At 40.4% G+C, this 23,774-nt stretch overlaps 1 protein-coding gene across 4 annotated transcripts in view; it reads right to left on the reverse strand.

Annotated features, from left to right (window-relative positions):
- The window catches only part of LCLAT1 (lysocardiolipin acyltransferase 1), a 208,508-nt gene that overhangs the window by 90,318 nt on the left and 94,416 nt on the right, over window positions 1-23,774 (reverse strand). For 3 of the 4 annotated variants that reach the window (XM_089777485.1, XM_006118066.3, XM_089777484.1), the window contains exons 4-5: window positions 12,934-13,080; window positions 1,412-1,528 (exon numbers count right to left, since the gene is read on the reverse strand). In XM_089777485.1, the coding sequence (XP_089633611.1) occupies window positions 1,412-1,528; window positions 12,934-13,080 (264 nt within the window). The remainder of the gene's footprint in view (window positions 1-1,411; window positions 1,529-12,933; window positions 13,081-23,774) is intronic. The other variant, XM_089777483.1, reaches the window with a different exon arrangement.

The raw sequence follows: 23,774 nt of genomic DNA on the forward strand, positions 1-23,774 counted from the left end.
CTTAAAATTAGTGTCTGAAACAGCTGAAAAAACCCTTGGGGTTTTTTCTACCACTTTGCACATCTGACAGAACTATGTATAGAATTACTTTTATTCTTTTCCCTTCTTGATCAGTTTCCCTGTTTGTGCATATTTTTCATATAGCAAAATGAGAGAAACGTCATTTTTTAAATAGGAAAAGATTTAAAACCACAAAAATTAGGAAGATGACTCCAGAGCAAATGTAGAACCCGAAATTAATTTAAACTTTTTTATTGAGTAGTTTGAGAGTTGAAATATTGCTTTAATTGAAAAAGAATCCAAAGACAATAGCATTCATACAGCAAAGAAACACTTAATTGTGGGAACTTTAAAGCCAATCAAACCTTTAAACTGTGTATGTAAAAGGGATGTAAAATTTCAATTAATCAACTAATTAAGTATTTGATGGAATTTCCAACGACTACTTGATTAGTTGATAAGGGGGGGCGCTAGCCATCCCGCTGGGCCTCTCCCTTTGAAATGTACAAGAGCCATGGGCAGCTCTTGTACATTTCAAAGAGCAAGGCACAGCAGCAGGGACACCTCTGCATCCCCTGAGACACGGTGCTGGGGGAAACTGGTTTTTAAGCCCCCCAGCACCGGCTCCTACTCTTCCCCCACTTGCTGCCTCTCTCTGATAGTGGCAGCAAGGGAGGGGGGTGAAGCAACTAGTCGAGTGACTATGTGACTATCTGATAAGCTTACATCCCTAGCATGCAACAGTGAACTATATACTATCACAAGTTAGACAAAGCACATGCAATGTACATGAAAACCTGACATGCTTACTAACATTTCAGCAATGGTTCCCCTCAGCTTATGTTGTTCATAGTAATATGCTGTTTTAAGCTCCCTTCATTATTTATTGCAGTCACTCTATGTCCCATGTTATAGTTATAAGCTCTGTGGAGAAGGGAGAGTCTTGCTATGTGTTTGTACAGTGTCTGCCTCAATGGAGTCACCATCACGGACTATGGCCCAAGGAACTACTGCAATGCAAATAAATAGTTTATATAATAATCCTCCCACAGAGTTAAGGATAGGTAAATACATGAAGGCTAGCCTTATGTAGGGATTTCCAAAATTACTTTCCTGCACTGAATCACTTAACGACCTATAGTATTAAAAAATGATGCAGCAAGGGGGTGGTTTCTTGTCTCATTGTGAAAGTTTTAAATTATATTGATATCTTATAAAAACAAATGTCACCATCCTGCAAACAATGCAATCATGGCAGAAAACAAGGAAGTTTTTGTAATGGGGTATCTATTGCATTTCTAATACTGTTTTGAGGTAGCTAGTTTATTAAAGTCAATTATCTGGCTTTCCAGAGATTAGTTATTTGAAGTGGTAGAGAAGAACAATAAGAACATATTTAAAAAGATGTTACCTTCCCTTAGCCGCTCTACTACAAAAGTGAAACCAGTAGTTCGTGGATGCAAGACATATTCATATTTCTGAAGTCCATTCTTTTCAGCAAATTCATTACTGCGGGCTTTGGTATTGGCTAAAGATTTAAAAAAAGCACATCAACAATATGATTATTAGTAGGGATTATAAAGTTTCATGATGTTATAACTGCTTCTAGTATAACAGCAGCACAAAGAATACATCACTGTAGCATTTGTTCTGAAGGCAGCAGACTAACACTGATTTTGGTTCATGATTCATAATACCATGAGATAGAGCAACGTGTGGGATTTTTTTCCTTAGGTTATTATTAAAAAAAAAAAAATCTTCATGTATTCTTAATTAGCCTGCCTTTCACATTTACCATAACTAAATACTGAAAGACTTAATAAATTTATTATTGCAGTATACAAGTTCCATAAGTGAGGGAAATTGGAATGACATTTTAACTCAAAAGGTATAATTTTTAGTAGTGTAAGCTTTAATAATATGAGCTGAAAACCTTTAAAGTCAACGTTTTGTGTCAAACAGAATTATTATAAGTACCTTATTCCCAGGTGAAAAGAAAAAAGTTAACGTACACAAGTAACAATTAGTCAACAGCACTAGATCAATACTTTTGTCAGTTAGCTTATTCATTTTGAACCTGACGGGCTTTAGTCACTAGTCTAGTCATAAATTTGAGTTGCACTTATATACAGTATATTACATTTTTGACCAACTCCTCTCTACAGCGATATAGGTTTGTAAACCCTGTATTCCTAAATCATCTGAAAGCAGTTCTGGTGAAAACTTAGGGAAGAAGAATCCTCCCGGATGCAAGGTAACTGCACAACTCTTCAGAAATAATTACTACACATCCCATTCAGGAAGCCAAAAACAGAGGAAAAAAAAAGAAAAAACCTCTATAGACAAGTGGACATAAATCCATTTGTTTTATAGTATGCATAGGAGACTTCAACTTGTCTGATCAAAGTAATGCATCCTAAGTGGCTTTGGTTGCAGTATTCCATTGGTGTCACTGCATCTTCAGGGCCACTAAGCCAAAAGACACCTAGGATCTCCCCATGCCAACATAATGAAAAACGATTTAAATAAATGTATCAATTAAACGACACCTGACATTTTGTAGGCAGGGAGATGTTCAAAAGAGGACATTACGGCAAAAGAAGTGTGGGAAAAAAAATCTGTGACCGATCAAAACAAAATCCAATGCACGTAGAAAACTGAGTTCATTAGAATCAACCATAGCTAACAGAGCTTTAGAGAATGCTAATGGAAAACCCATCGTTGCTTAATAAGCTAGCAAAATTGATTAAGTTCAGTTCATTCCTTTTCCTTTTAATTTCGTCAAGCATTGTCACCTAGCTCATTTGTCATGCAACATAGAGATTAATTCCAATCATTGCGTTAGTAAAGCCATTCTGCTCCTTTTTTTGCCAAGATTGTCTTTTTTATTCTAAACCACATGCTCTCTCTATTGCTCACTGGTAAATATGTTACTTTACACAGAGAACCCCCCATGAACATGCTACACAATAGCAATGTGCTAAACAATTTTTCAATTTAACAAGCAAAAATGCACCACATATTAGGTAGAATGCAGTCTTTCATGGATGTTGTCCTTAAAAAAAAATTACTAGTGGAGCAGAGACTAACTAACCACCTAATTTGGAGACAATAATAGCTACTACCCAGCAACCACTATGGCATACTATGGCACACTACCAGGGAACAAGTAATTAAAGCAACCAAAAGAATCTAAACATTTTCCTCCAACCTAAAATTACATTAAAAAAATACAGCTAAAAGAAAAGCTTCCAAACCTAGGAAATTTGAGGAACGTTAAAATAGCTGAAAAGAAATGTTCTGCTTGAGGACCATTATCCACAGTGGCTAGCTGATCCACACAAAAGTTAAAACTATTTTGCTAACTTTTTCAATGTCCTACTGTTGACAGAGGTCTAGAGAAACTTTTCATCTGGTAAAGGTCTCTGCACCACATGGGAGAGGAATCATGAACGGGTTTCAGGGAAGTTGCAGCCATTCTATCCTCCCCAACAAGAGGTGGAATTGCAGACAGTCGCGAGGAGAGGCCCCAGAGTGAGCCTGGCTTAGTACATTCTGAGTGGATAGGACAACTGAGAGATGCTAGCCGACAACTTGTTGTTGAAGGCTCTAGCTGGTGTTTGACTATTTACGTTCCTGACATTCTGAAAACTGGAAGACTAGAAAACATCAGCCAGTGAAAAAGATGATGTGCAGGCAATATCTGTATACCAACCCCCCTAAAAGCTATGTTAAAAGAACATCATTAATGTTGCAAATCAAGCACTCAAAAGTTAGGAAATGCCAGTATTGTAGTAGCCTGTGCAAATTTAATTTGCCCTCTTATGCAAATGCCTTATAATACAGTCTTTAATTATACAACAACATATTGTTTTTCCCACTGCATCTCTGCCTCATTCTCTTTGCTCTCAGGATGAGTAATGTTTGTGTCTTAAGGGAAACTTCTGTCTCTAGGAGCCCTGCTTTATTTCTTGCTGAAGTCAGTATGTGTGTAATGAATGCAACAGAGAAATGAAGAAAGAAAGGGTGGTCTCATGGTTAAGACCCTGGATTCTCTCTCTTCATGGGTCCGTATGTAACTTCCAGCCAGTCACATAAACCAACCTTTTTAAGGGTGATCATGAATACTATGTTCTTCCTTTCTGGGTGAGCCCTCACAACTACCACTTAACTTGAAATGTTCATTCTTGTCCAGTACATTTTTTTTTTTAAAACAGTCCGTGAAGCTTATAACACTTCTCAGGGTTCCAGAGATATAACATACACAAAACAATACATGAGCATTTACATTTTTAACATAACTCCTAAGATACATAAGAGTTATGTCAATAAGGTTTGTTCAGGACATTGCAGGAATTGCCATATCGATTATACTGAACACAGAATTTCAGACCTGTCAATCTGTATTTCATAGCACGTGGAAATATTGGTAAGAGAAACTTATGAGGCAAACACATTTGACTTAATTGAGAGGCATAGTGTACTTAGATGAGAGATAAACACTCAACATATGTACAGATAGACTGAGTTAGACTGAGTTAACATGACCTAACATCTAAGCTGGGAAAACTGATACATGCACCAAAATTCAATCGCATTGCTTCATTAAAGAGACTACGGGTCAGGAAAGAAAACCTCCAAGATCAAATAAAACCATTGAGTAGGGATTTGACAAATAGGCCTTGACAGAGGGGCAAAAGTCCTTGTCTACACATGCAAACTGCATAGGTTAAACTCAAATTTGTCAATTTGCACATTGAGACAAAGTCTAAGACACGGAAAGAGTGAGTGACTCAGGCTGCCTGATGCAAGGGGAAAGAGTGAACAGTAGTCTCTAGAAATGTAAGGCATTTTCACTGCAACTAAGCCAAGTGAGTGTATCCCCACAGAGCTTTGCAAAGAATTCAGATGAGGTATGTTATGCAATGTTCTCGGTTAATTTCATTTTCCTTCTATTAATAATTAAGCTTGTTTTATCAAAAGAATAGGACTCAAACTTCTGCTTGGTTCATTTCTAACAAACTATTCTAGATAAGGGACAAAAGAGTGGCTGGAGTCTTGCCTCCATTGAGTGTAATGCCAAGTGTATTGAACAATACTCTCCTTTCCCAGAAGATGCATCCCAAGGATGGCTGAAGCCAGAGACACAAAAAGGAAACACAAGAGACAGTAACTTGGTAGTACTTAATGATATTTTCTTTCTACCAAGACATTATAGTTTAGATAATTAAATACAGGAAGCTCAAGTTATACAGTAAAATATTTAAGAGGAAGGAGAGAAGTAATAAGCAGAACAAGCTATTTATAAGGAAAACAATGAGCTGCAGTTTCAAAAGAAAAGCAAATCTGGAATTTGATTTATGTCTGGTATATAAACATTTTCAATAATAAAATGTTCAATGTATTTGAGGTTGTCTGCTACCCTTCATCTACCACATAGGCTCAAAAGAATGGGAGCCATTTTGGCTTTCACCATTCACATGTAAAATGGACTAAAAATTCCATGCAATTTTAATGATCTCTTTTCCAAGCTAAAATGTAACAAGGAGTCTCAATAAGATTCAATGTAATGAGTATTATGAACCACAATCTGAAAGCGTTGGCATAAGAACTTGATGACAGAACATTGAAAAGGCATATGCAGTATTGGTTTCAAAGTGAAAAATCTTTTCTGGAAGCTATGACCAATACCAAAAGAGATTATATTAATTAATATTCTGGAGCCTCCTGCCTACAACTGCCATGGAAATTAATACTTTTTTGACACCATAATTAAACATACAGTGTGTAGCAGTTTGACTCAAAGGCTACCTGTGGGCTTGTCCACACTTACAGCACGGGAGTGACACCAATCAGTTGCTGTAATGCTTAGTAAAGCCCACCTAGGGAAATGAGTGGGCTTTTCCTATTGACGTATATCTGTAGTTCTCAGCAAGGGGCACATATATCTCCTGGGGTTACATGAACTCACCTAAATATCTGCCTGGTTTTATAATAAGCTACATATAAAGCACTAACAAAGCCAGAGCAAGTTAAATTTTCATACTTATACTGCTCTATATACATTTTTACTGAAATGTAAGCACATTTATATTCTAGTTGATTTATTTTATAAGTACATGATAAAATAAAAAAGTATACAATTTGTTCTTAAAAGCGTGCTCTGACACTTTTATATTTGTACATCTGATTTTGTAAACAAGTAGTTTTTACATAGTTTTACATTGGGACTACACAATACTCCAGAAAGAGGTATAGTAATCTGGAGAGACTGAGATCCTTTGGGGGTAGACAGTCCACCTCCCTGTGAAGTGGTAGCTAAGTCAACAGGAGAAGCTCTTCGGTCAGAGTGCTGTGTACACCCAAGGTTATAGCAGTATAACTATAGCACTCAATAATATATGGATTTTCCATAGTGCTGAGCCACATAATTATTCAGTCACAAGTCAGTACTGTGTAGACAAAGTGTTTATGATTGTCAGTTGTTCTACACAAAAAACCTACAGAAACATACCCTAAAAACAAAGATGCACATTGCATTTGAGTTTGTGTACTCAAATTGTACATGGATACATTCACAGTAACAGACACCTGCACTGACATTATTTGAAGTTTGTGGGTGTCTCCTGTCAGAGTCTGTTTATTTCTGAGATCTTTCAGTGCACAAACTGTTATTTGTCTGAATATATTTTAAAATATGTATTGTATTAAAAGTTGACTCACATAGGCAGAAATACATGCAACTTTGCCTAAATAGGTAACTATAAAGGGAGGGGATGTTTTTAATGGTTAGAATGCCTCTAATGCATATAGTAAGTAACCAGGGAGTGAATGGAGATTACTTTTCCTTTAAATTTCATGCCTCCTATTACTTTTTTAGTCCATTTATTCTGCCCTTACTCTGATACCCTGGTCTCTCTCAGTCAGCTGTTGTATAGCTTGTATTTTAGATCATAAAATCGTAGGGGTAAAAGTGATCCCTTTCCATACGTTTGTAAAATGCTTAGCAAGATGGGGTCCAACCTGGTTGAGGTCTTTAGGCACTATTGTAGCATTAAAGTTAAATACTAAATAGTGGAATAAGAATCCCAGTGTTCTGGCCAGAGTCCTATTCCTGGTTTTGCCACTGTTGCAAAAATCATGTATCCATTATGTGTCTCAGTTTACCACTGGTCAGACAGGGATAATTTCCTCTAAAGCTTATTACAGGTGATTGTGGGATTTTGGAAAATGCCGCACTAAAAGCTTGAAACTACTCAAATGAAACCCACATATTTCACTGAATTGTGTTGTGTTGTACTAGATAGTGTTACCCTGGGTGTGACGAGAAATTAGTGAACTTTTTTAAAGGGCCAGAGAAGAAATTCACAATAATCACTTAGGGAGCCAGACACTTTTCTGAGCCACTAACCTAGTTTTACTACTGAAATCCAAACGATGAACAACATACAATGCAGAAGATCTTAGCCTGCTGGTACTCTTCCCTGATGGCTTAATTTTATAATCCATGATCTGCTTAAAAAAGTCTCAGGACTTTATGGTTGCAGAAAAAGCCTTCAAAATGTGAACCATAAGGTAGTGCCCAAATGAGTTTGAAGATCACCTAAAACAATAGTTCCATGACCCCTATCCAGCAATGCATGTAGTCACAGGCTTCACCTTAAACACTTAAGTAAAGCACAGAAGAATGTGCCTGTGACTTGAATAAGACTACTCAAGTGGAACAAAAGAGAGTTGTGAACTACCACATTCATCTGAATGAGGTGTTCAAACTGAAGTTAAATTATGACCATTTAAATGCAGCCGTTGTGCTATGATCTGAGCATTCAAGAAGGAAGGATAGATATATCATGACGATCAGATCAACACACTCTGAGTGGTATTTCATTTTGGCATCACCAGCAAGTAGAATTAAGGACAGTATCACCACTTTTTTCCTCCTATCTGGCTTTGGCTGAAAACCCATGACACTACTCTGAATAATTCATATATTCTCCAATTATCATTGGTCCTACACTACAAAACTGAATAATTGGTCACTTTCAATTATGTTTTCCTTTAATTAAGCAGCTTCATTTATCTTTTTTTGGAAGATTGCATAGTGCCCATCTCAGTTGTATTTATGCTCCGTTAACATTCTACTTAAGGATATGTTGTGAAATTGTTATTTTTACTGTGAACTGTTTAAGACATTAAATGCCATTTTCAAGTTATTACATATCAGATTGTGCATTCCCGGTGTCTTTGAATACATAAGAACATTGACTGTCATCCCATATTACACAGTGCTCAATAGAAAACCACAAAGAGAGGAAACAAACGTGGCACTGCAGGCATTCCTAAGAGAGTACTGTCCATATTTTGTATCATAATATTCCTGCAGAGATCTGGGCTACATCATTCCTCAGTAGCCTGTTCTGTAAAAACGGAGTCATTAAAAATCCTTTGGGAATTAACAGCAGGGAGCAAACAATTCAATTACAACAAGACAACAAATAAAAAGGTGGGTTATGATAAGTCTTCTGATGCACTGGACATAAGATTCCTTTGAATTCTTTTAGAGCTCTGGGTTTCAGAAAGGCTAACTACTTGCTCTTCTGTTAGGAGTTATTTTTTGCAGTGTGTTTGCAACAGAATTTTCTACCATTGCAAGAAAAATTATATATAATCTGATGCAATTTTCCCAAACTCATGTGAAATAATTACCTAAGTATCAAAAAGAAAAGTATTCTCCCTGCCCCCATACATGTAGTTTGCAAATAAATTATTTATGACAAATAAAATAGTTATTAATATTGTAGGCAACATTTTAAAATGACTTGTAAACTTTATGCATGGATCATTACCTCAACCATTTAAATGCAAAAAACCCTTAAAAAACAACGAATAGTCTAGTACAGTGGTCTCCATCCTTTTTACACCCAAGATCACTTTTTAAATGTCAGAACAAGCCAAGATCTACCACCTCATCCTTCTTCCAGTGCCTCACCCGTTCTTTGAAGCCCTGCCCTCTCTTCTCCTCCTCTCCTTCACTTGCTATCCCCAACTCTTAGACATTCCACACTGCCACTTTTTTCCCCCCGGATTCTTCTGTAGGAATAGGCTTTTCCAAGATTTGGCCTCTCTAGATGGGACCAAATGTCAGAAAAACCCCTTCTTTCAGAAGCCCCTTTATTCCTCGTGGAACGAGGAATACAGGGGTTACTGAAAGAGGATGTTTACTCTTCCACTAAAAAAAGCGGAAGAACAAACGTGTCGCTGGATGTAGAAGAGTTTTTCTGGAATATTTCTGGAATCCTGGAAAACTCCTGCAGGCTAGCCATACCCTCACTGGGTTGAGACAGGATGTGTGGGCTCTGGGGTGGGAACTAGGGATTTGGGTGTGGGAAGAGGTGAGAGGTACAAGCTCTGGGGGGAAATTTGGATGCAGGAGGTGGCGAAGGGGATGCTGGCTCGAGGAGGGGGCTCCAGGCTGGGGTGTGTTGGAGTCAGATGGAGGATTGGGGGTATTAAGCAAGCCACAGGCTTGTGGATGTAAGGGTGCAGGAATTTGGATTGGGTATGTGAGGGGTGAGGGGCAGGGGGTTCCAGTGTATCATAAGCTCAGCTGTAGGGTCGGGTGGGTGAGGGGGGATGCAATAGTGTTATGATGCTATGGCTGGATGGGGGTTTGGCCCCAATTAGGAGTTTGTTGGCCAGGCTTCATTTTTAAATAAAATACTGTGTCAGACACTAAAAGTGGGTGTAGGGGTGTGGGGAAATGGGGAGTGGCCCAAACACCTCATGATCGACTCTGGCAACAACAGCTTTGAAAACCAGGAATTAAATCCTGATCCTTATGAAGGGTTAATAGTATTGCTATTAACTTCAATGGGACTAGGATTTCAAACCATGAATCTAAGATAAAGAAGGGGAATTCTCTCTAGGAACTTAGGGTTGGGAAAGCTATTCCCCTCTTGAAAGAAAAAACACATGGGAGGATGCTAATGAACTGAAAGATTTTTTTTCCCCTATCTTCCTTCCTTGTTCTACATGTAAATGTATTAATTTAAAATGAGAGACTATCAGGTGAAGTTGTGCAAAGAGTCAGTTAATCCATTATCCGTTAGCAACATGGATCAGATTAAGACCATTTCTATGACCTCTTACAATCTGACTACTCTACTTTCAGGCACCATAAAAATCCATCTGCCAACAACATCTATAAACTCACTCGGGATATGCGGAATGGGAGAAAAATTAGCAATACACCTTAGATATTGAAAAATCAAACCAAAAATTGTCAGATCTTGCTTCAAAATAAAATCCAGCATATGCAGTTAGAGTAGAACTTAGAGCAAAGCTCTTACATCACATGCTCACTGGTGAAAGACCAGCTAACCAAAATCTTCATAACTCTCTCTTTTACCAGAAGCAATGGCTAAAGCTGTGTCTATTTTACCATTTATGTCAGCAAAATTTGTATCACTCAGGGGTTTGAATATTCCAAAGCTGAAGTAACATAATCTATGTCACCAGGAGAGTTCTCCCTCTGACACAGTTACTGCTGCTCATTTGGGGAGGATTAATTATGTTAATGGGAGAGCTCTGTCCCCAACAGCATGGAGTGGCTACACTGGAAAACTTGAAGGGATAAAGCTGCATTGGCACAAAGGTGTGGCTATAAAAACTGTCTACCGTAGAAGTAGTCTAAGCTATAGTTGAGGAATGGGAAAGTGCTAAGAAAAAGTTTATAGAAAGACCTAAAATTAGGGCTGTCAATTAACACGTGTTAAAACCTGCAATTAATGCAGAGCACAATTAGTGTGTTAATTTTTTTAAATACGTTAATAGCAGGCTTTTCCATGGTGCTGCCCCTTTGAAATGCCACGCTGGCATTTCAAAGGGGCAGCACAGTAGGAGCCTGGGATCAGCTGGAGTCCCCAGCTGTTCCCTGGCTGCACTGGACTGCACCTTTGAAATGCCAGTGTGGAGTCCCCAGCTGATCCCAGGCTCTGCTTGTGCTACCCCTTTGAAATACTGCAGCAGCAGCATTTCCAAGGGGCAGTTCTGCATAGAGCCAGGGTGAGCTGGGGACTCCAGCTGATCCCATGCTCCATGCAGTACGGTCCCTTTGAGACTCCACTGCTGCATTCCAAAGGGGCAGCTGCACTGAGCCTAGGATCAGCTGAAGACTCCAGCTGATCCCGGGCTCCTGCAGTGCTGCCCCATTGAAACACCACTGCAGCATTTCAAAGGGGCAGCGCACGCAATTATTTTTTTTTAATTGCCTGATAGCCCTACCTAAAATAGAATCTGAATTTCAAATCAACATTGGCTAGCACCTTACCACTGGACCTCTTAAGGTAGTAATCATATTTTTATTGAACATTAAATATTACTAATTCTATTTCAATATAAATTAGTTAAGTAGAATAAAGTGTTAACATTTAAATAATTTTTTTAAATGTTTGCCTTTTTCAAAGATAGCTATAGAATATTTATCTAAATCTAGAAACAACTACATATGATATTCTGATGCAAATTTTCCCGGTGGTACCAGGCAGTGAAAAATACTGCAGTAAGAATCTAGCTAGCACTTTTTCTCTATAGGTCTAAAAGCATTTTTTTTCAAATGGTAGGGAGGTTATCATCCCCATCAAAGGAGAACACTCAAGAACAGATAGGCTATGTGACTTACCCATTGCTGTACAGACTTGTCAGACTTTAAAAAAACAGCCTCTCCTATAAGAAGCATCATACATCTAAATGGCATTGAAAGTTTCAATAGAAGTTTACCAAACTCATCTGAAGTAAGATGTTTAATACATAAATACTGATTTAACCCTGATGGGACATCTACACTGCAGGCTAAAGTCAAGTTAAGATATGCAACTCCAGCTACATTAATTGTGTAGTTGAAGTCAAAGTAGCTTAACTTAGCTTTTGGTGCTGCCTGCACAGCAGGAATTCAAAGGAAGAAAACTCTTCCTTCCCTTACTCCTTGTGAAATGAGCATTACAGAAGTAAAATGAGCATTACAGAAGTCAAGAGTAAGAAGCCCGTTATTTCTAAATTATTTCAAAATAACGGGCTTCCTGTGTAGACGCGCACTCTGTTATTTCAAAATAAGTATGCAGTGTAGACATAGCCTGAGTGAAGTCATATATAGTAGGAATGTTAAATATAGGTTAATTGAATAGTCAATTAACCTCAGGGTTCTTATTGGTTACTCAACTATTCTATATGCCCTGAGGGAGTGGGGCTGGCAGCCAGTGTGCTCTGGCCCCTCTCCTGAGGAGCCCCCTGCCACTCTGCGCTGCTGCCTCTGTATCAAAGGCAGCAGCACAGGGTGCCAGGTGGGACCTCGTTCACAAGGGGAGCCAGTTTAAAAACTAGCTCCCCTCGTGGACAGGTTGCTGATCGCCCTGTGCTGCTACCTCTGATACAGATGCAGTAGCATGGGGTGGCAGCAGCCCCTGTCTGGGCACAGGGGGGCTGAATTCCCAGACCCAGCATGAGCCAGAACTGAGTAAGGCTGCCTGCCCACCTGGCTTCTAATACACTTTAAATGCAGAGCCACAGTGGGGGTAGGACCCGAAACTGGTGCGATCCAGGACTAAACCAGGTTGCTGGCCAGCCTGCTAAAAATGTACTGGCAAGGGTGGGGTGGGGCGAAAAATGCATACAGTCTATAGCATTAAATGATAAGCTTTCGCAAAAGCTTATCAGTTAACCAACTACACTATTACATCCCTAATATATAGTATGAATTTGGAATTTACTAGATTCTCTAATAATACTAGATCATCTATACATACAAAGAGACAATCTAATCATTGTTTACGAGACTCCACAATCATTTTCTTTTTTTAAAATACACATTTTGGAACTATTTCCTTAATACATACAAATACCTGCCTAATTACATCCAAAAGGAGACAACTAATTTACCTGTGAGATCAGTTCCTTCAGGAAAGATGAGGAGTTGCAGAGGTTCATGAATGTCACAAAAATAATCCAGCATGTTTTCAAAGTGATTCCTGTCAGCTTCCCATTTCCTCTGAATGAAAATAAAAGCAGCAACCTGCATTGCCCAACCTAGAATATATATATATACACACACACACACGTATATTTAGTAACATTTCATTGCATATTTTTCATTTCATTACATCCATGAGGTTAAACTTTTATTTCCCAATTACTGAACTACATGGCATTTCATAAGAACCCCCAACTTGTTCTCTAACAGCATCTTATTGCACATGCTACTAGTGGCCATGCTTGACAAGGTGCTTTCCAGAAGCACTTGGATGCTGCTGAAAATGCTGTTTATTGCCCATATGGTAGATCCCTTTATTAAATCCAAGCCCCAGAATAGAGAGTTAGGGCACACTATACTGCGGATGTGGCATTAAAGACCTCAGCTTTTAGAACAGTGAAATTTCTAACTCTGGTAACCAAGTTCTGTGAACCTATATTTCCACTGCAAATTCAATAGGATATTGTATTCTTTTCTTTCTGTCTAAAATTGTTATGCAAAGTTGCAGCACAGTATGAGACACGTCATGACTTTCAGTTTCTGAAGTTCTTTGGAGTGATAGGCACCATAGCTGTAAGTTATGGTTGCATAAGACAGGTTTTAAAGTTTACATACATAATACTTTGTTTAAATGATTTTTCAACTAAAAAAGTATGTGCAAGTGGATTTCACATTTTTGTAAATACATGTCATATTGAAAATATGTATGAGATAAGAAATTTGTGCTACAAGGTTTCTGACATACACAACTTCCAATAAATTATTCTATTGCTAATAGGTTATAATATAAAGCTTTACACTTTTTGTACTACTTTATAGAATAATGTGTGAGGAACAGCCTTCCTTACGCCTATGCAATCCTAACACAGCTGTAAAGATTAATGCCAAACATCAAAAAGCTATCTTCGCCACTTAAACAAATGGAACCAACATAGCCATACATGATCTGCAAGCTAGGGGCCACATGCAATTTTCTTTCAAACCACTTGTGCCTCTTTTTGGCATTAATTACTACCTCTTGGGATGAGGTTTACCGGGGAGGTCGACAAATGCCTTTGATGTTGACCGCGGAGCATCCAGACTATTGCGCTGAGCCAACAAACAGCTGAGCGGCTCAGCGTGGCAGCCATTTAAATTTAAATGAAGCAGCAATTATTTAAATCACCACTTCATTTTCCTATGCTGGGTAGTCTAATCTACATGCCTCTGTCGCCAGAGGCATGTATTCTAGACGTACCCAAAAAGTGCTTCCTACTGAATGCACTGTTGTCTAATGGGTTAGAATAGATAACTGAGCTAGCGATCAGCCTCCTGGATCACAGGACCAGCTCTACCATCCTTTCTGCGACTGAAGGCAAGTCGCATACCTGTTTACACGTGTAACAAATAATATTTGCTAGTATGTGCAGATGTTATAATGTTTCCCAGCACCTCTCAAACAAACACAAACACAAACACAAACAAACCACATTTCCCCTCTTTAATCTATACCTAAAACTTAGATTCACCTAGCTAAATTGCTCAGTGGTGTGAAAAATGTATATGCTTGGGAGATGTAATTATGCCAACCGATACCCTTGTGTAGACACCACTAGGTTGAAAGAAGAATAAGTCTCTGCTTCATGGAGGGGTGGATTTACTAGAGTAAACATCTACAGTACAGAGCAACAGTTGCAGGGGGGCTGCTGAGCCACCGTAGTGCTTCAGTGTAGACACTGCCTATGCTGATGGGAAGGGTTCTTCAAATGTCATTGGTAATCCACCTACCCAAGAAGTAGGCTGAAGGAAGACTTTTGACTACACCACTCAGGGATGTGGATTTTTCAGACTTCTGAGCAACACAGTTAAGATAATTTAACATTTTTCCCCACATAGAACAGGTCTTAGTCTATACTACAAAATCTATGGTGGTACAATTATGTTGGCGTAGCTTCCTAGCACAGATGCAATAAACACCGACAGGAGGAGCTTCCCAGCCACTGTAAAAACTCCACCTCCCTGAATGACGAGAAGCACTTCTATATCACCATATCTATTTCTATATTTTTTGCTAACATAACTATGTCTGTTAGGGGAGTAGTTTTTTCATACCCTGGCTAACACTACAATACTAGTACAAGATTTAGCTACAGATAGAGCCTAAATGTCCATCTTATCCTTTTAATGGCAAGCAGGAGAAACTGTTCTCAAACGGAAGCAGTCAGCTTTTCACATTAAATGTAATACAACATATTACAATCAATACAAATTATGCCAAAACTATGGCAGTTAAGAAGAGCCCTGGTCATATGGATATAGTATTTAGAAGGATCATTTTGGGGTGACAATTAGAAGTTACAACAAATTTTCTTTTAATAAACCCCATCAGATGACCATGCCCAAAGTAAATTGTAATTTTAGTTACCATTTCTTTTTAGCACTCGTCTTTTATTACAGTGTAAAAATATGCAATAAATATTTTAAAGTTAGCTATACAGAGCTTAATGTTTAAACAGTCTTGCTAGTTTCAAAATGATAACAGTTTTCAGGTTTCTAAAAGGGTGTCACAAGGAGGAAGGAGAAAAATTGTTCTCCGTAGCCTCTGAGTATAGGACAAGAAGAAACGGGCTTAAACTGCAGCAAGGGAGGTTTAGGTTGGACATTATGAAAAATTTCCTAATTGTCAGGGTAGTTAAACACTGGAATAAGTTGCCTAGGGTGGTTGTGGAATCTCCACCTCTGGAGATATTTAAGAGCAGGTTAGACAGACATCTATCTGGGATGGTCTAGAGACAGCTGTGTCCTGCCATGAGGGCAGGGGACTGGACTTGATGACCTCTCAAGGTCACTTCCAGTTCTAGTGTTCTGTGATTCTATAAAAAGCCTATTTTCTCTCCCAAACAAGCCCAAAAGCTATCATTTTGGGTATGTTTATGCTACACAGCTTTGAGTGACAAGACTGTGTCGACACATTCCTGTCACTAAAAGTTAGCATGTGCGTGTGAACACTGTTTGTTGGCCAACTGCTTTGTTGGCAGCAGAGTGCTCCTGCCAACAAAGCAGCTTTCATATTTTCATTTGTCACAGCAAAACTTTGTCGTTCATGGGGCAGAAAGGGATTAAGCACCTGTGTACAACAAAAGTTTTGTCAAGCAAGTGATCAAGTACAAGTTTAGACATAACCTTTGTTATTCTAGAGAACATCTCATCTGAGCTCCATAATCTGTATTAAAGTGTTCACTAAAATTACAAGTACATACTTAAAAAAAAACTTGTGGCATATGATATTATACAACAAAGAAACTGTTACCAAAACTGGACATTCAGTGTGCAGAAGAGGGAAAAGCTTAGTAAATTGCTGTCCAAAATTATTACACTTTTTTTAACTAGCCAACATAGCGACCAACATCAACTTTGACACAAAGTAAAAATGTAAGAGGAGGAGGAAGAGAAGTATTACAGGGTAAGATGTTGCAAGTTGTGTCTTGCCTGTTACAGAGCCACTCTCCAAAGAAAAGAAGAGTTTCAAATTGCTCACAAGTTCTAGAAACCAAAAGCACATAAACAAACCCAATAGAAACAAAACTGGGAAAACATGTAAAACCCATATACTTTGCAGGCCTTTGAGGAAGCTCCAGGATTAGCGGGAAAGAGGCATCCTAACAAAATAAAAATGTTGCTATTTGTGTCTGGTGGTTTTCACTCTGGCGTAATTATTCCTGCCAATACACTTCATACATATAATGCCACCACTGAATTAACCTATATAATAGTTTATTAAACTGTAGTTTTGTATTAGGTGGTATCATATAGAGTCTTGAAAATAGTTTGTCAGGTGTGAGTTATTCAGACCCAGGTTTCTCAAAGCTGCTAACTTTCAGGAAAACTAGAGGCCAAACAAGTGCCCATTTGTAGACTTGTTAGTGTGCTGACAACAGCTCTCTAGCAGAGACTTATCTCTGGACTCATCACATGCTGAAGAGAGAAGGGAGAAAACTTGCCATTAAACTTTCCCCACTCTCTCCTACAGGCACTTTAAGTCCTTGAAGTTATGTGGATAGTAACAGCTGTGCCTTGAAATGCAAAACATCTTGCAGATCTGGGAGGGTTTGAGACCTATGCCTGGATCTGAAAAATACAGTTCACATGGGAGACAGAAACCCCACAATAAGGTTACAATAAAAAAGACAAGGTGAAAATGTGTCATCTTGATTTTCTTTGTCGTATTAAAGCGAGCATGTTTGTATTGCCCAATGAGGAGAACACTTCCTTAATGTAGCTCAGGGTGACATTGGACGGGCAGATCTTAGGGACAAATTCAGCAATGTGCCAATTGATAACTGTCGCTCAAAGACTGATTTAAAAAGAAACAAATAGGAACACCTTCTCATCTGCAGCATGAGGCGAGACATGTGCTTCAGTCACTTGTAAAGCGCAACAACATTTTGTGTAAGAGGCAGTACAGGCAGTCCCCAGGTTACGTACAAGATAGGGACTGTAGGTTTGTTCTTAAGTTGAATCTGTATGTAAGTCGGAACTGGCGTCCAGATTCAGCCGCTGCTGAAACTGACCAGCGGCTGACTACAGGAAGCCCGAGGCAGAGTTGCTCTGCCCCGGGCTTTCTGGAATCAGCCGCTGATCAGTTTCAACAGCGGCTGAATCTGGACACCTGGGACAGAGCAGCTAGGGTGCTGCCGGGTTGGTCCCCGCAGCGCCGAGATGCGGCGCTGCGGGGACCCAACCCAGCAGCACCCCAGCTGCAGCTGAAACTGATCAGCGGCTGATTCCAGGAAGCCCGGGGCAGAGCAACTCTGCCTCGGGCTTCCTGTAGCCAGCCGCTGGTCAGTTTCAGCAGCGGCTGACTTGGGGACGCCTGGGGCAGGGCAGCTGGGGTGCTGCCAGGTTGGTCCAGTAGCGCCGAGAGCGGCGCTGCGGGACCAACCGGCAGCGCCCCAGCTGCTCTACCACAGGCGTCCCGAGAAAAGCCTGGTCTGCTGGGGGGCGCACTAGCTACGCCTCCCAGTTGACCAGGGAGATGCGGGTGGCGGGACCAAGACGCGCTGCGGTCCCGCCACCCGGGTCCCCCGCGGCTTTGCTCCACGTCTCCCTGGTCTGGGCGGGGGGGGGGGGGGAGGAAGAGATCTCCCCCAGCAGACCAGGGAGACGCGGAGCAGCTTTTCTTGCCCTGGAGGACGCGGGCGGCGGGACTGTGGCGCGTCTGGGCGGTCCCGCCACCTGCGTCCTCTGAGGCGAGAAAAGCCCCGTTCTTAAGTACGGATCCGACATAAGTCGGATCTGCGTAACCCGGGGACTGCCTGTAATTATATTTTTCTTTGCTGTACTATTTTTGATAGTCTGAGGCTCCTGGACATCAAGAATTTTGCTAGTCTGGAAGAAATCACTGTTTATTTTTACTGGAAAGCAAAAGCTTGCCCTTTAGTTTGTAAGTTCACGAGAAAGATAATTGGGAAAATATGGAACACAAACACAAACAGGGCAGTTAGTCCAAATCCAACAGTGCGATTCCATTTCTTTGCCAAAACAAATACTGTGCCTGTAATACCTGACATTTCCGATAACTAATCTCAATTTACAAAACGTACTCATAAGCATTCACCACCATAGATTACCGGTATATAAGTCTCGCTCAAGCTTGCTATGTGGTTAGCATAGTTAAAACATGCAGCAGCCAGCCACAATGACCTTTTCAGTCAGCTTTCTGTGACTCAAAAGACAGACACTGTTTTCAAATCTAGGGTAATTCTGATTAAAGACATTTAACCTTCATTTTTTGCTAGATTAGGTAACAGGCATATAATCATGGTATATTTTTCACACCTATCTTGGTTTTACTATGGCTTGACTACATACTGTAGTCTGTCACATGATCGTATATGCAAGGGACAGGAAATGCTACCACAGAATTGGATAAATATATAGCACATAGGAAGTGTACTTTTGCTCTGGGGACCCAGGGTGGGGCAAAACCAACTGAGGTACATAATTTTCCAGCAGTCACGCACCATTACATTAACAATTCTATAATTATGGCAGAGAAAACATTTTAATTTTAAAGCCCACATTTTATTATTTTATTTATGTTTATTCTAAGTCCAAGCATTTTATTTATTGTGGGGGAAGAATGTGGGAGGGGAGAAGGGAAAACAGGGAAGGAGAAGTTTGATAATAAATAGGCAGCCATTTTTTAATGTTCACTGAACATATTTAAGAGAGTCTCTCAAAAGAAGACGATTTAATTGCCAAAGCCTCCCCTAGTACAACATTTATTTTTGATACTTAACCAGAAAACATGGCAGGAAATTCAAAGTTGTGCTTTTCCTACAGGAACTGCAACTATAACATGATACACAACCTTACATTTTAAAATGTGCTATTCAAAATAGCATACGTCTTTCTAAATCTTCTCTACTCCGCTTATTCTCTGGCATTAGTAACATTAACCCTTCAGACCCACAGTCAGAGTATCATTTGACTCAACTCTCTCCAACAAGTCACAGATCCAAGTTGTGCTCAAATTCTGGCATCTCTTTTCTCTATACCTTTTTAAAGCAAAATTTAACTTTGTCCCGAGAGCTAGAAATCTTGTTCAAATCCTCAATCTCAAATTTTGGTCACTGCCAACAATCTCTGCCCTCTCCAAAAACCAGATTACCCCCGCCTCCAGTCTTCACTAAACACTGCCACCAAGACCATTTTCCTGGTCAGTCACCTTATACATCTCTTCCTGGAAACCGTTTTCCACCACACCATATACAAGTTAATACTCACATTTAAGGCTCTTCACGACTCCAAATCATTCAAACTATTTGCTTTTCTCTTGTAATACTTTACACCTTTCTCCACCATTCTGTCAATGAATCCAATCTTGACCTAGCCATCCTCTCCCTCCCCCTCCCCTTCTATTGTTTGTCACACACATTTGTTGATTCTTTTTTCAAATCAGAAATATTTTAGGGCAGTAACTAAGTAACTTTGATATACCACAGTCACAAAGATGGGCACAAATCACTTCCAAGTGCCCAATTTCTATGCATACAAAATATGTGATCATAGCAGTGGTTCATTAATAGTTATTCATGTAATTGGTTGCATTGTACCAATAGTTATAAAAGTTGCATAACTGTGGATCTCCATTTAAAAAGAACACTCAGCAGCCTTTATACTTCCGATTTACAAGCTCTGCCAGAGAGAAGAATGTTATAGTGAAAAATTTTATCACGTGGCTTTTGAGAGAGTTTTTGAGTTTATCACATTTTAACACATTTCAATTTTTAAATTACTTTCCTGATTTAATGCTTGCAAACTATTAATTAAGAAATTGGTACTTCTTGTACCACTCTTTTTAATGCAGAGTATCTGCTCATGGTAATGTTTTTACTATGTTCATCTTTAATGTATAGTTAATGGTTTATAATGAATTGAACAGTTGTCATTTAACTTGGTCCATTCCTTTAATAAATTATCACTCAGCAATTAGTTGAGCGAGGAAATGTATGACCCAGGAGTGTTCGTATCACTTTCAGTTGCCTAGTGGTACAGCAGATATTCAATCTCATGGTTGTTGCGATCCTGAACACCAGCACATCTTGCTACCCCTTGTCTTACCCTTTTTACATGAGTTGAATATAAAAATCTATTTCCCCTTGTTTCTAGTATATTTTAAAACTACCTTGACAATATTATCTTGATAGTTGCATACAAAAAAATTGAGTTTGGGGGGAAAGGGGTGGGGGTTAAACTAGAGAAGAAGTAACACTGGTGTTTTACTCACTTGAAATTAAAAGTCTTACTTACAGGCATACTCCTCTGCAACACAAATTAAAAAATAAGTGGCAGATGGGTAGTCATGCTGGTCTGTTTCAGCAAAAACAACGAAGAGTCCTGTGGCACTTTAAAGATTAGAAGATTCATTTGGGCACAAGCTTCCATGGGATCTGAGAAAGTAAACCCCAGACCACAAAAAGCTTATTTGGTCATGTCTTTGAAGTGCCACAGAATTCCTCAGTTTTTAAAAAAATAAGCAAAAATTAGTCTGTTTAGTGAATCCAAAAAATGGGGGGGGGGGGAACCCCACAAACAAGCTCCTCATACATTAGTTAAGTACTAGATCCATATTTACTTCCTTGAAGTAATGTCTTTCCGGGATGATCCAGAAAAGGAAACAGCAATCTTATCTAAACGTTAAACCAGTATTTCACAACAGCATACACATTACAGGCAAAGTCAACTGCTTTTGGTTTAAAAGTTCTAAGTAGATTCATTGGGGCCCAGGACAGAAAGCCAAAGCTGCACTATATGGGGCTAAAGTCCAGGGTCCTGAGCTTCACTATCAAGGTTGAATCCAATCTTATCTTTGTGGGGGCCCCACAATGCCACTCTCCTGCTTGCTACTCCCCAATGGCAGCTCCGGCTTTTATATGCAGAAAACCAGTGGTTGTGGCACAGGTGGGCCAGGGAGTTTTCATGGCATGTAGGGGAAGTCCCAGGAAAAAAAAAAAAAAAGAAAAGGTCGAGAACCCGTCTTAGCGGACATCATCAAAAACTACCTGGAACATTCTGCAAAGGCAATTCTCTAGGGGTTCAACAGCATTGACTGCTTTTTGCCTATTAAAAATCAAGTTTCCCTAATCCACTAGCCTAGGAACGTATACTATAGCTCACTTAATACTTAATAAAATGTAATAAATAATTGGAAGTAAACGATAATGTCAAACGCATAGGCAAAGAATGACAAAGTATTGTCTGACTTTTTTTAATTACTTAAATTTCCAGTTCTCAAACTCCTGAAGTCCAGAATGGGTCTCCCATTCACTAATATAAATCAGTGAGGTTCTGCTGGAAACAAAGTATATTTTAACCATCAGCAAGTCAGCTTGGTTTCAGTGATTTTTAGAGGGTTATCATAGTGAGTGAAGGCATTGCAATGGCAATGGCATTGGGGACAGGGGCATTTGGAATGGTATCTCAAGACTTAATACAAAAAAATGTAAATTGGCTTTAATCTGAACGTGGTTATATCAATTGAAAAGTGACCAAAGGACCATAATCAAAGTATGTGTCCGTGAATGAGGCAAGGTATCCCAAGGCAGCTTCATGGATGAGTATTGGGCCTTGGTTCATTTAATATCTTTGTTAATGAGGGGGAAAAGATTAAATATCAAATTGATTAAATTCACAGACAATGTGAAAGAGGATGGTGCTGCACACATTGATGGACTTCTCTCAGGTTAAGCACTTTAATGTTAATGAAAAAACTGGCACTTGTGCCTCCTCATCACATCCTCTTGCACACCCACCCATTTGGTTAGCTCGAACCTCTTTCCCCTGCTTGTCCACCAGGTAGCCAAACCTGCCACTCTTCATCACCTCTCCAAAGGCTCCCATGAAGACAGTACAGGGCCAGGAAGAAGCAAAGCCTTGAGGAAGGAGGACAAGGTGGCCTCAGAGTAGGGTTGCCAACTGGCTAACCACACAAACGCAAACTCTCTTGCCCCACCACTTCCGAGTCTCTGTCCCTTCTCCAGGGCCCCAACCAGTCCATCCCTCCTTTCTCTGTCACTCATTCTCCACCCCCTCCCTCACTTGCACAGGGATGGGCAGGATGTGGGAGGAGATACAGGCTCTGGGCTGGGCATCAGCAATTGGGAATGTAGAAGAGGGCTCTGTATTGAGCCTATGGCAAGGGGCTACAGCAGTGGTCACCAACCAATAGATTGGGATCTACTGGTAGATCTTGGCACCTCTGACAGGTTTGGCCAAGAGGTTTGGCCAAGAGGCTATCAAGTGCCAGCACTTCAGCTGCTCCTCCCCGCACTGCTGTACATCTTCTGCCCTTTGCCTTGGAGCTGTCTCTTCAGGAGCCTCCTGCTTTCTGGGTAGGGTAGGGGAGGGAGAGGAAGGGTGCTCATGTCAAGGTGCCCCCCCACCTCTTGTATCCTATTTCTACAGAGCAGAGAGGGTGCACAACGGGACTTGGGAGGGAGTTTGCTGGCTACTTTGGGGAGTGATGCAAGACCAGGGCAGGGGTGAGCCTGCCATAGCCCCACTGCACTACCATGCAGGAGCCAACTGAGGTAATCAGTGCCCACCTGGAGCCCACACCCCAAAACCTTAGCCCAGTCATGAACCCTCTCCTGCAAGTCCCTGCCCCGAGTACTCTTGCATCCAAATGCCCTCCCAAAGCCTGCACCTAGAACCCCCTCCAGCACCCCAACTGCCTACCCCAAGCTAAGACCAGAGCCCTCTCATACTCCAAATCCCTTAATCCAAGACCAGAGCCTGCAAGGAGGGAAAAGAGGGAAGATGGAGTGAGCAGGGGTGGGGCCTCTGAGGGGGGACAAGGATATTTGGGTTTGAGGTAGATCTTGGATTGCACTTAAATTCAAAAAGTGATCTCATGCTTAAAAAGGTTGGAGACCACTGGGCTACAGTGAGGGAGGGAGTGTGGGTTTTGGAAGGGATTTTGGGTGTGGCAGGGGCTCAGGGTGGGGAGCAGAGGATTGGGGCACAGGAGGGGGTACAGATGGGGGCACTGGGAGGAGGCTAGGGCCCCAAGGAGGTACATGCTGGCCACTTCGGGGAGGATAGGAATCCTGCCTTAGCCCCAATGTACTGCTGGACTTGCGCTTCCTGATTTCCTACTTGCGCTTCAGGAGGGAAGAGTTGGCAACCTTACCTCAGGGTGGAGCACAGGCAGGTTCACTCTGCTCATCTCCGAACATACATTTCTCTGAACATTAAACCTCCAAAT

The sequence above is a fragment of the Pelodiscus sinensis genome, chromosome 3, assembly GCF_052426305.1.
Source record: "Pelodiscus sinensis isolate ZL-2025 chromosome 3, ASM5242630v1, whole genome shotgun sequence".
Classification (NCBI taxonomy): Eukaryota; Metazoa; Chordata; order Testudines; family Trionychidae; genus Pelodiscus; species Pelodiscus sinensis.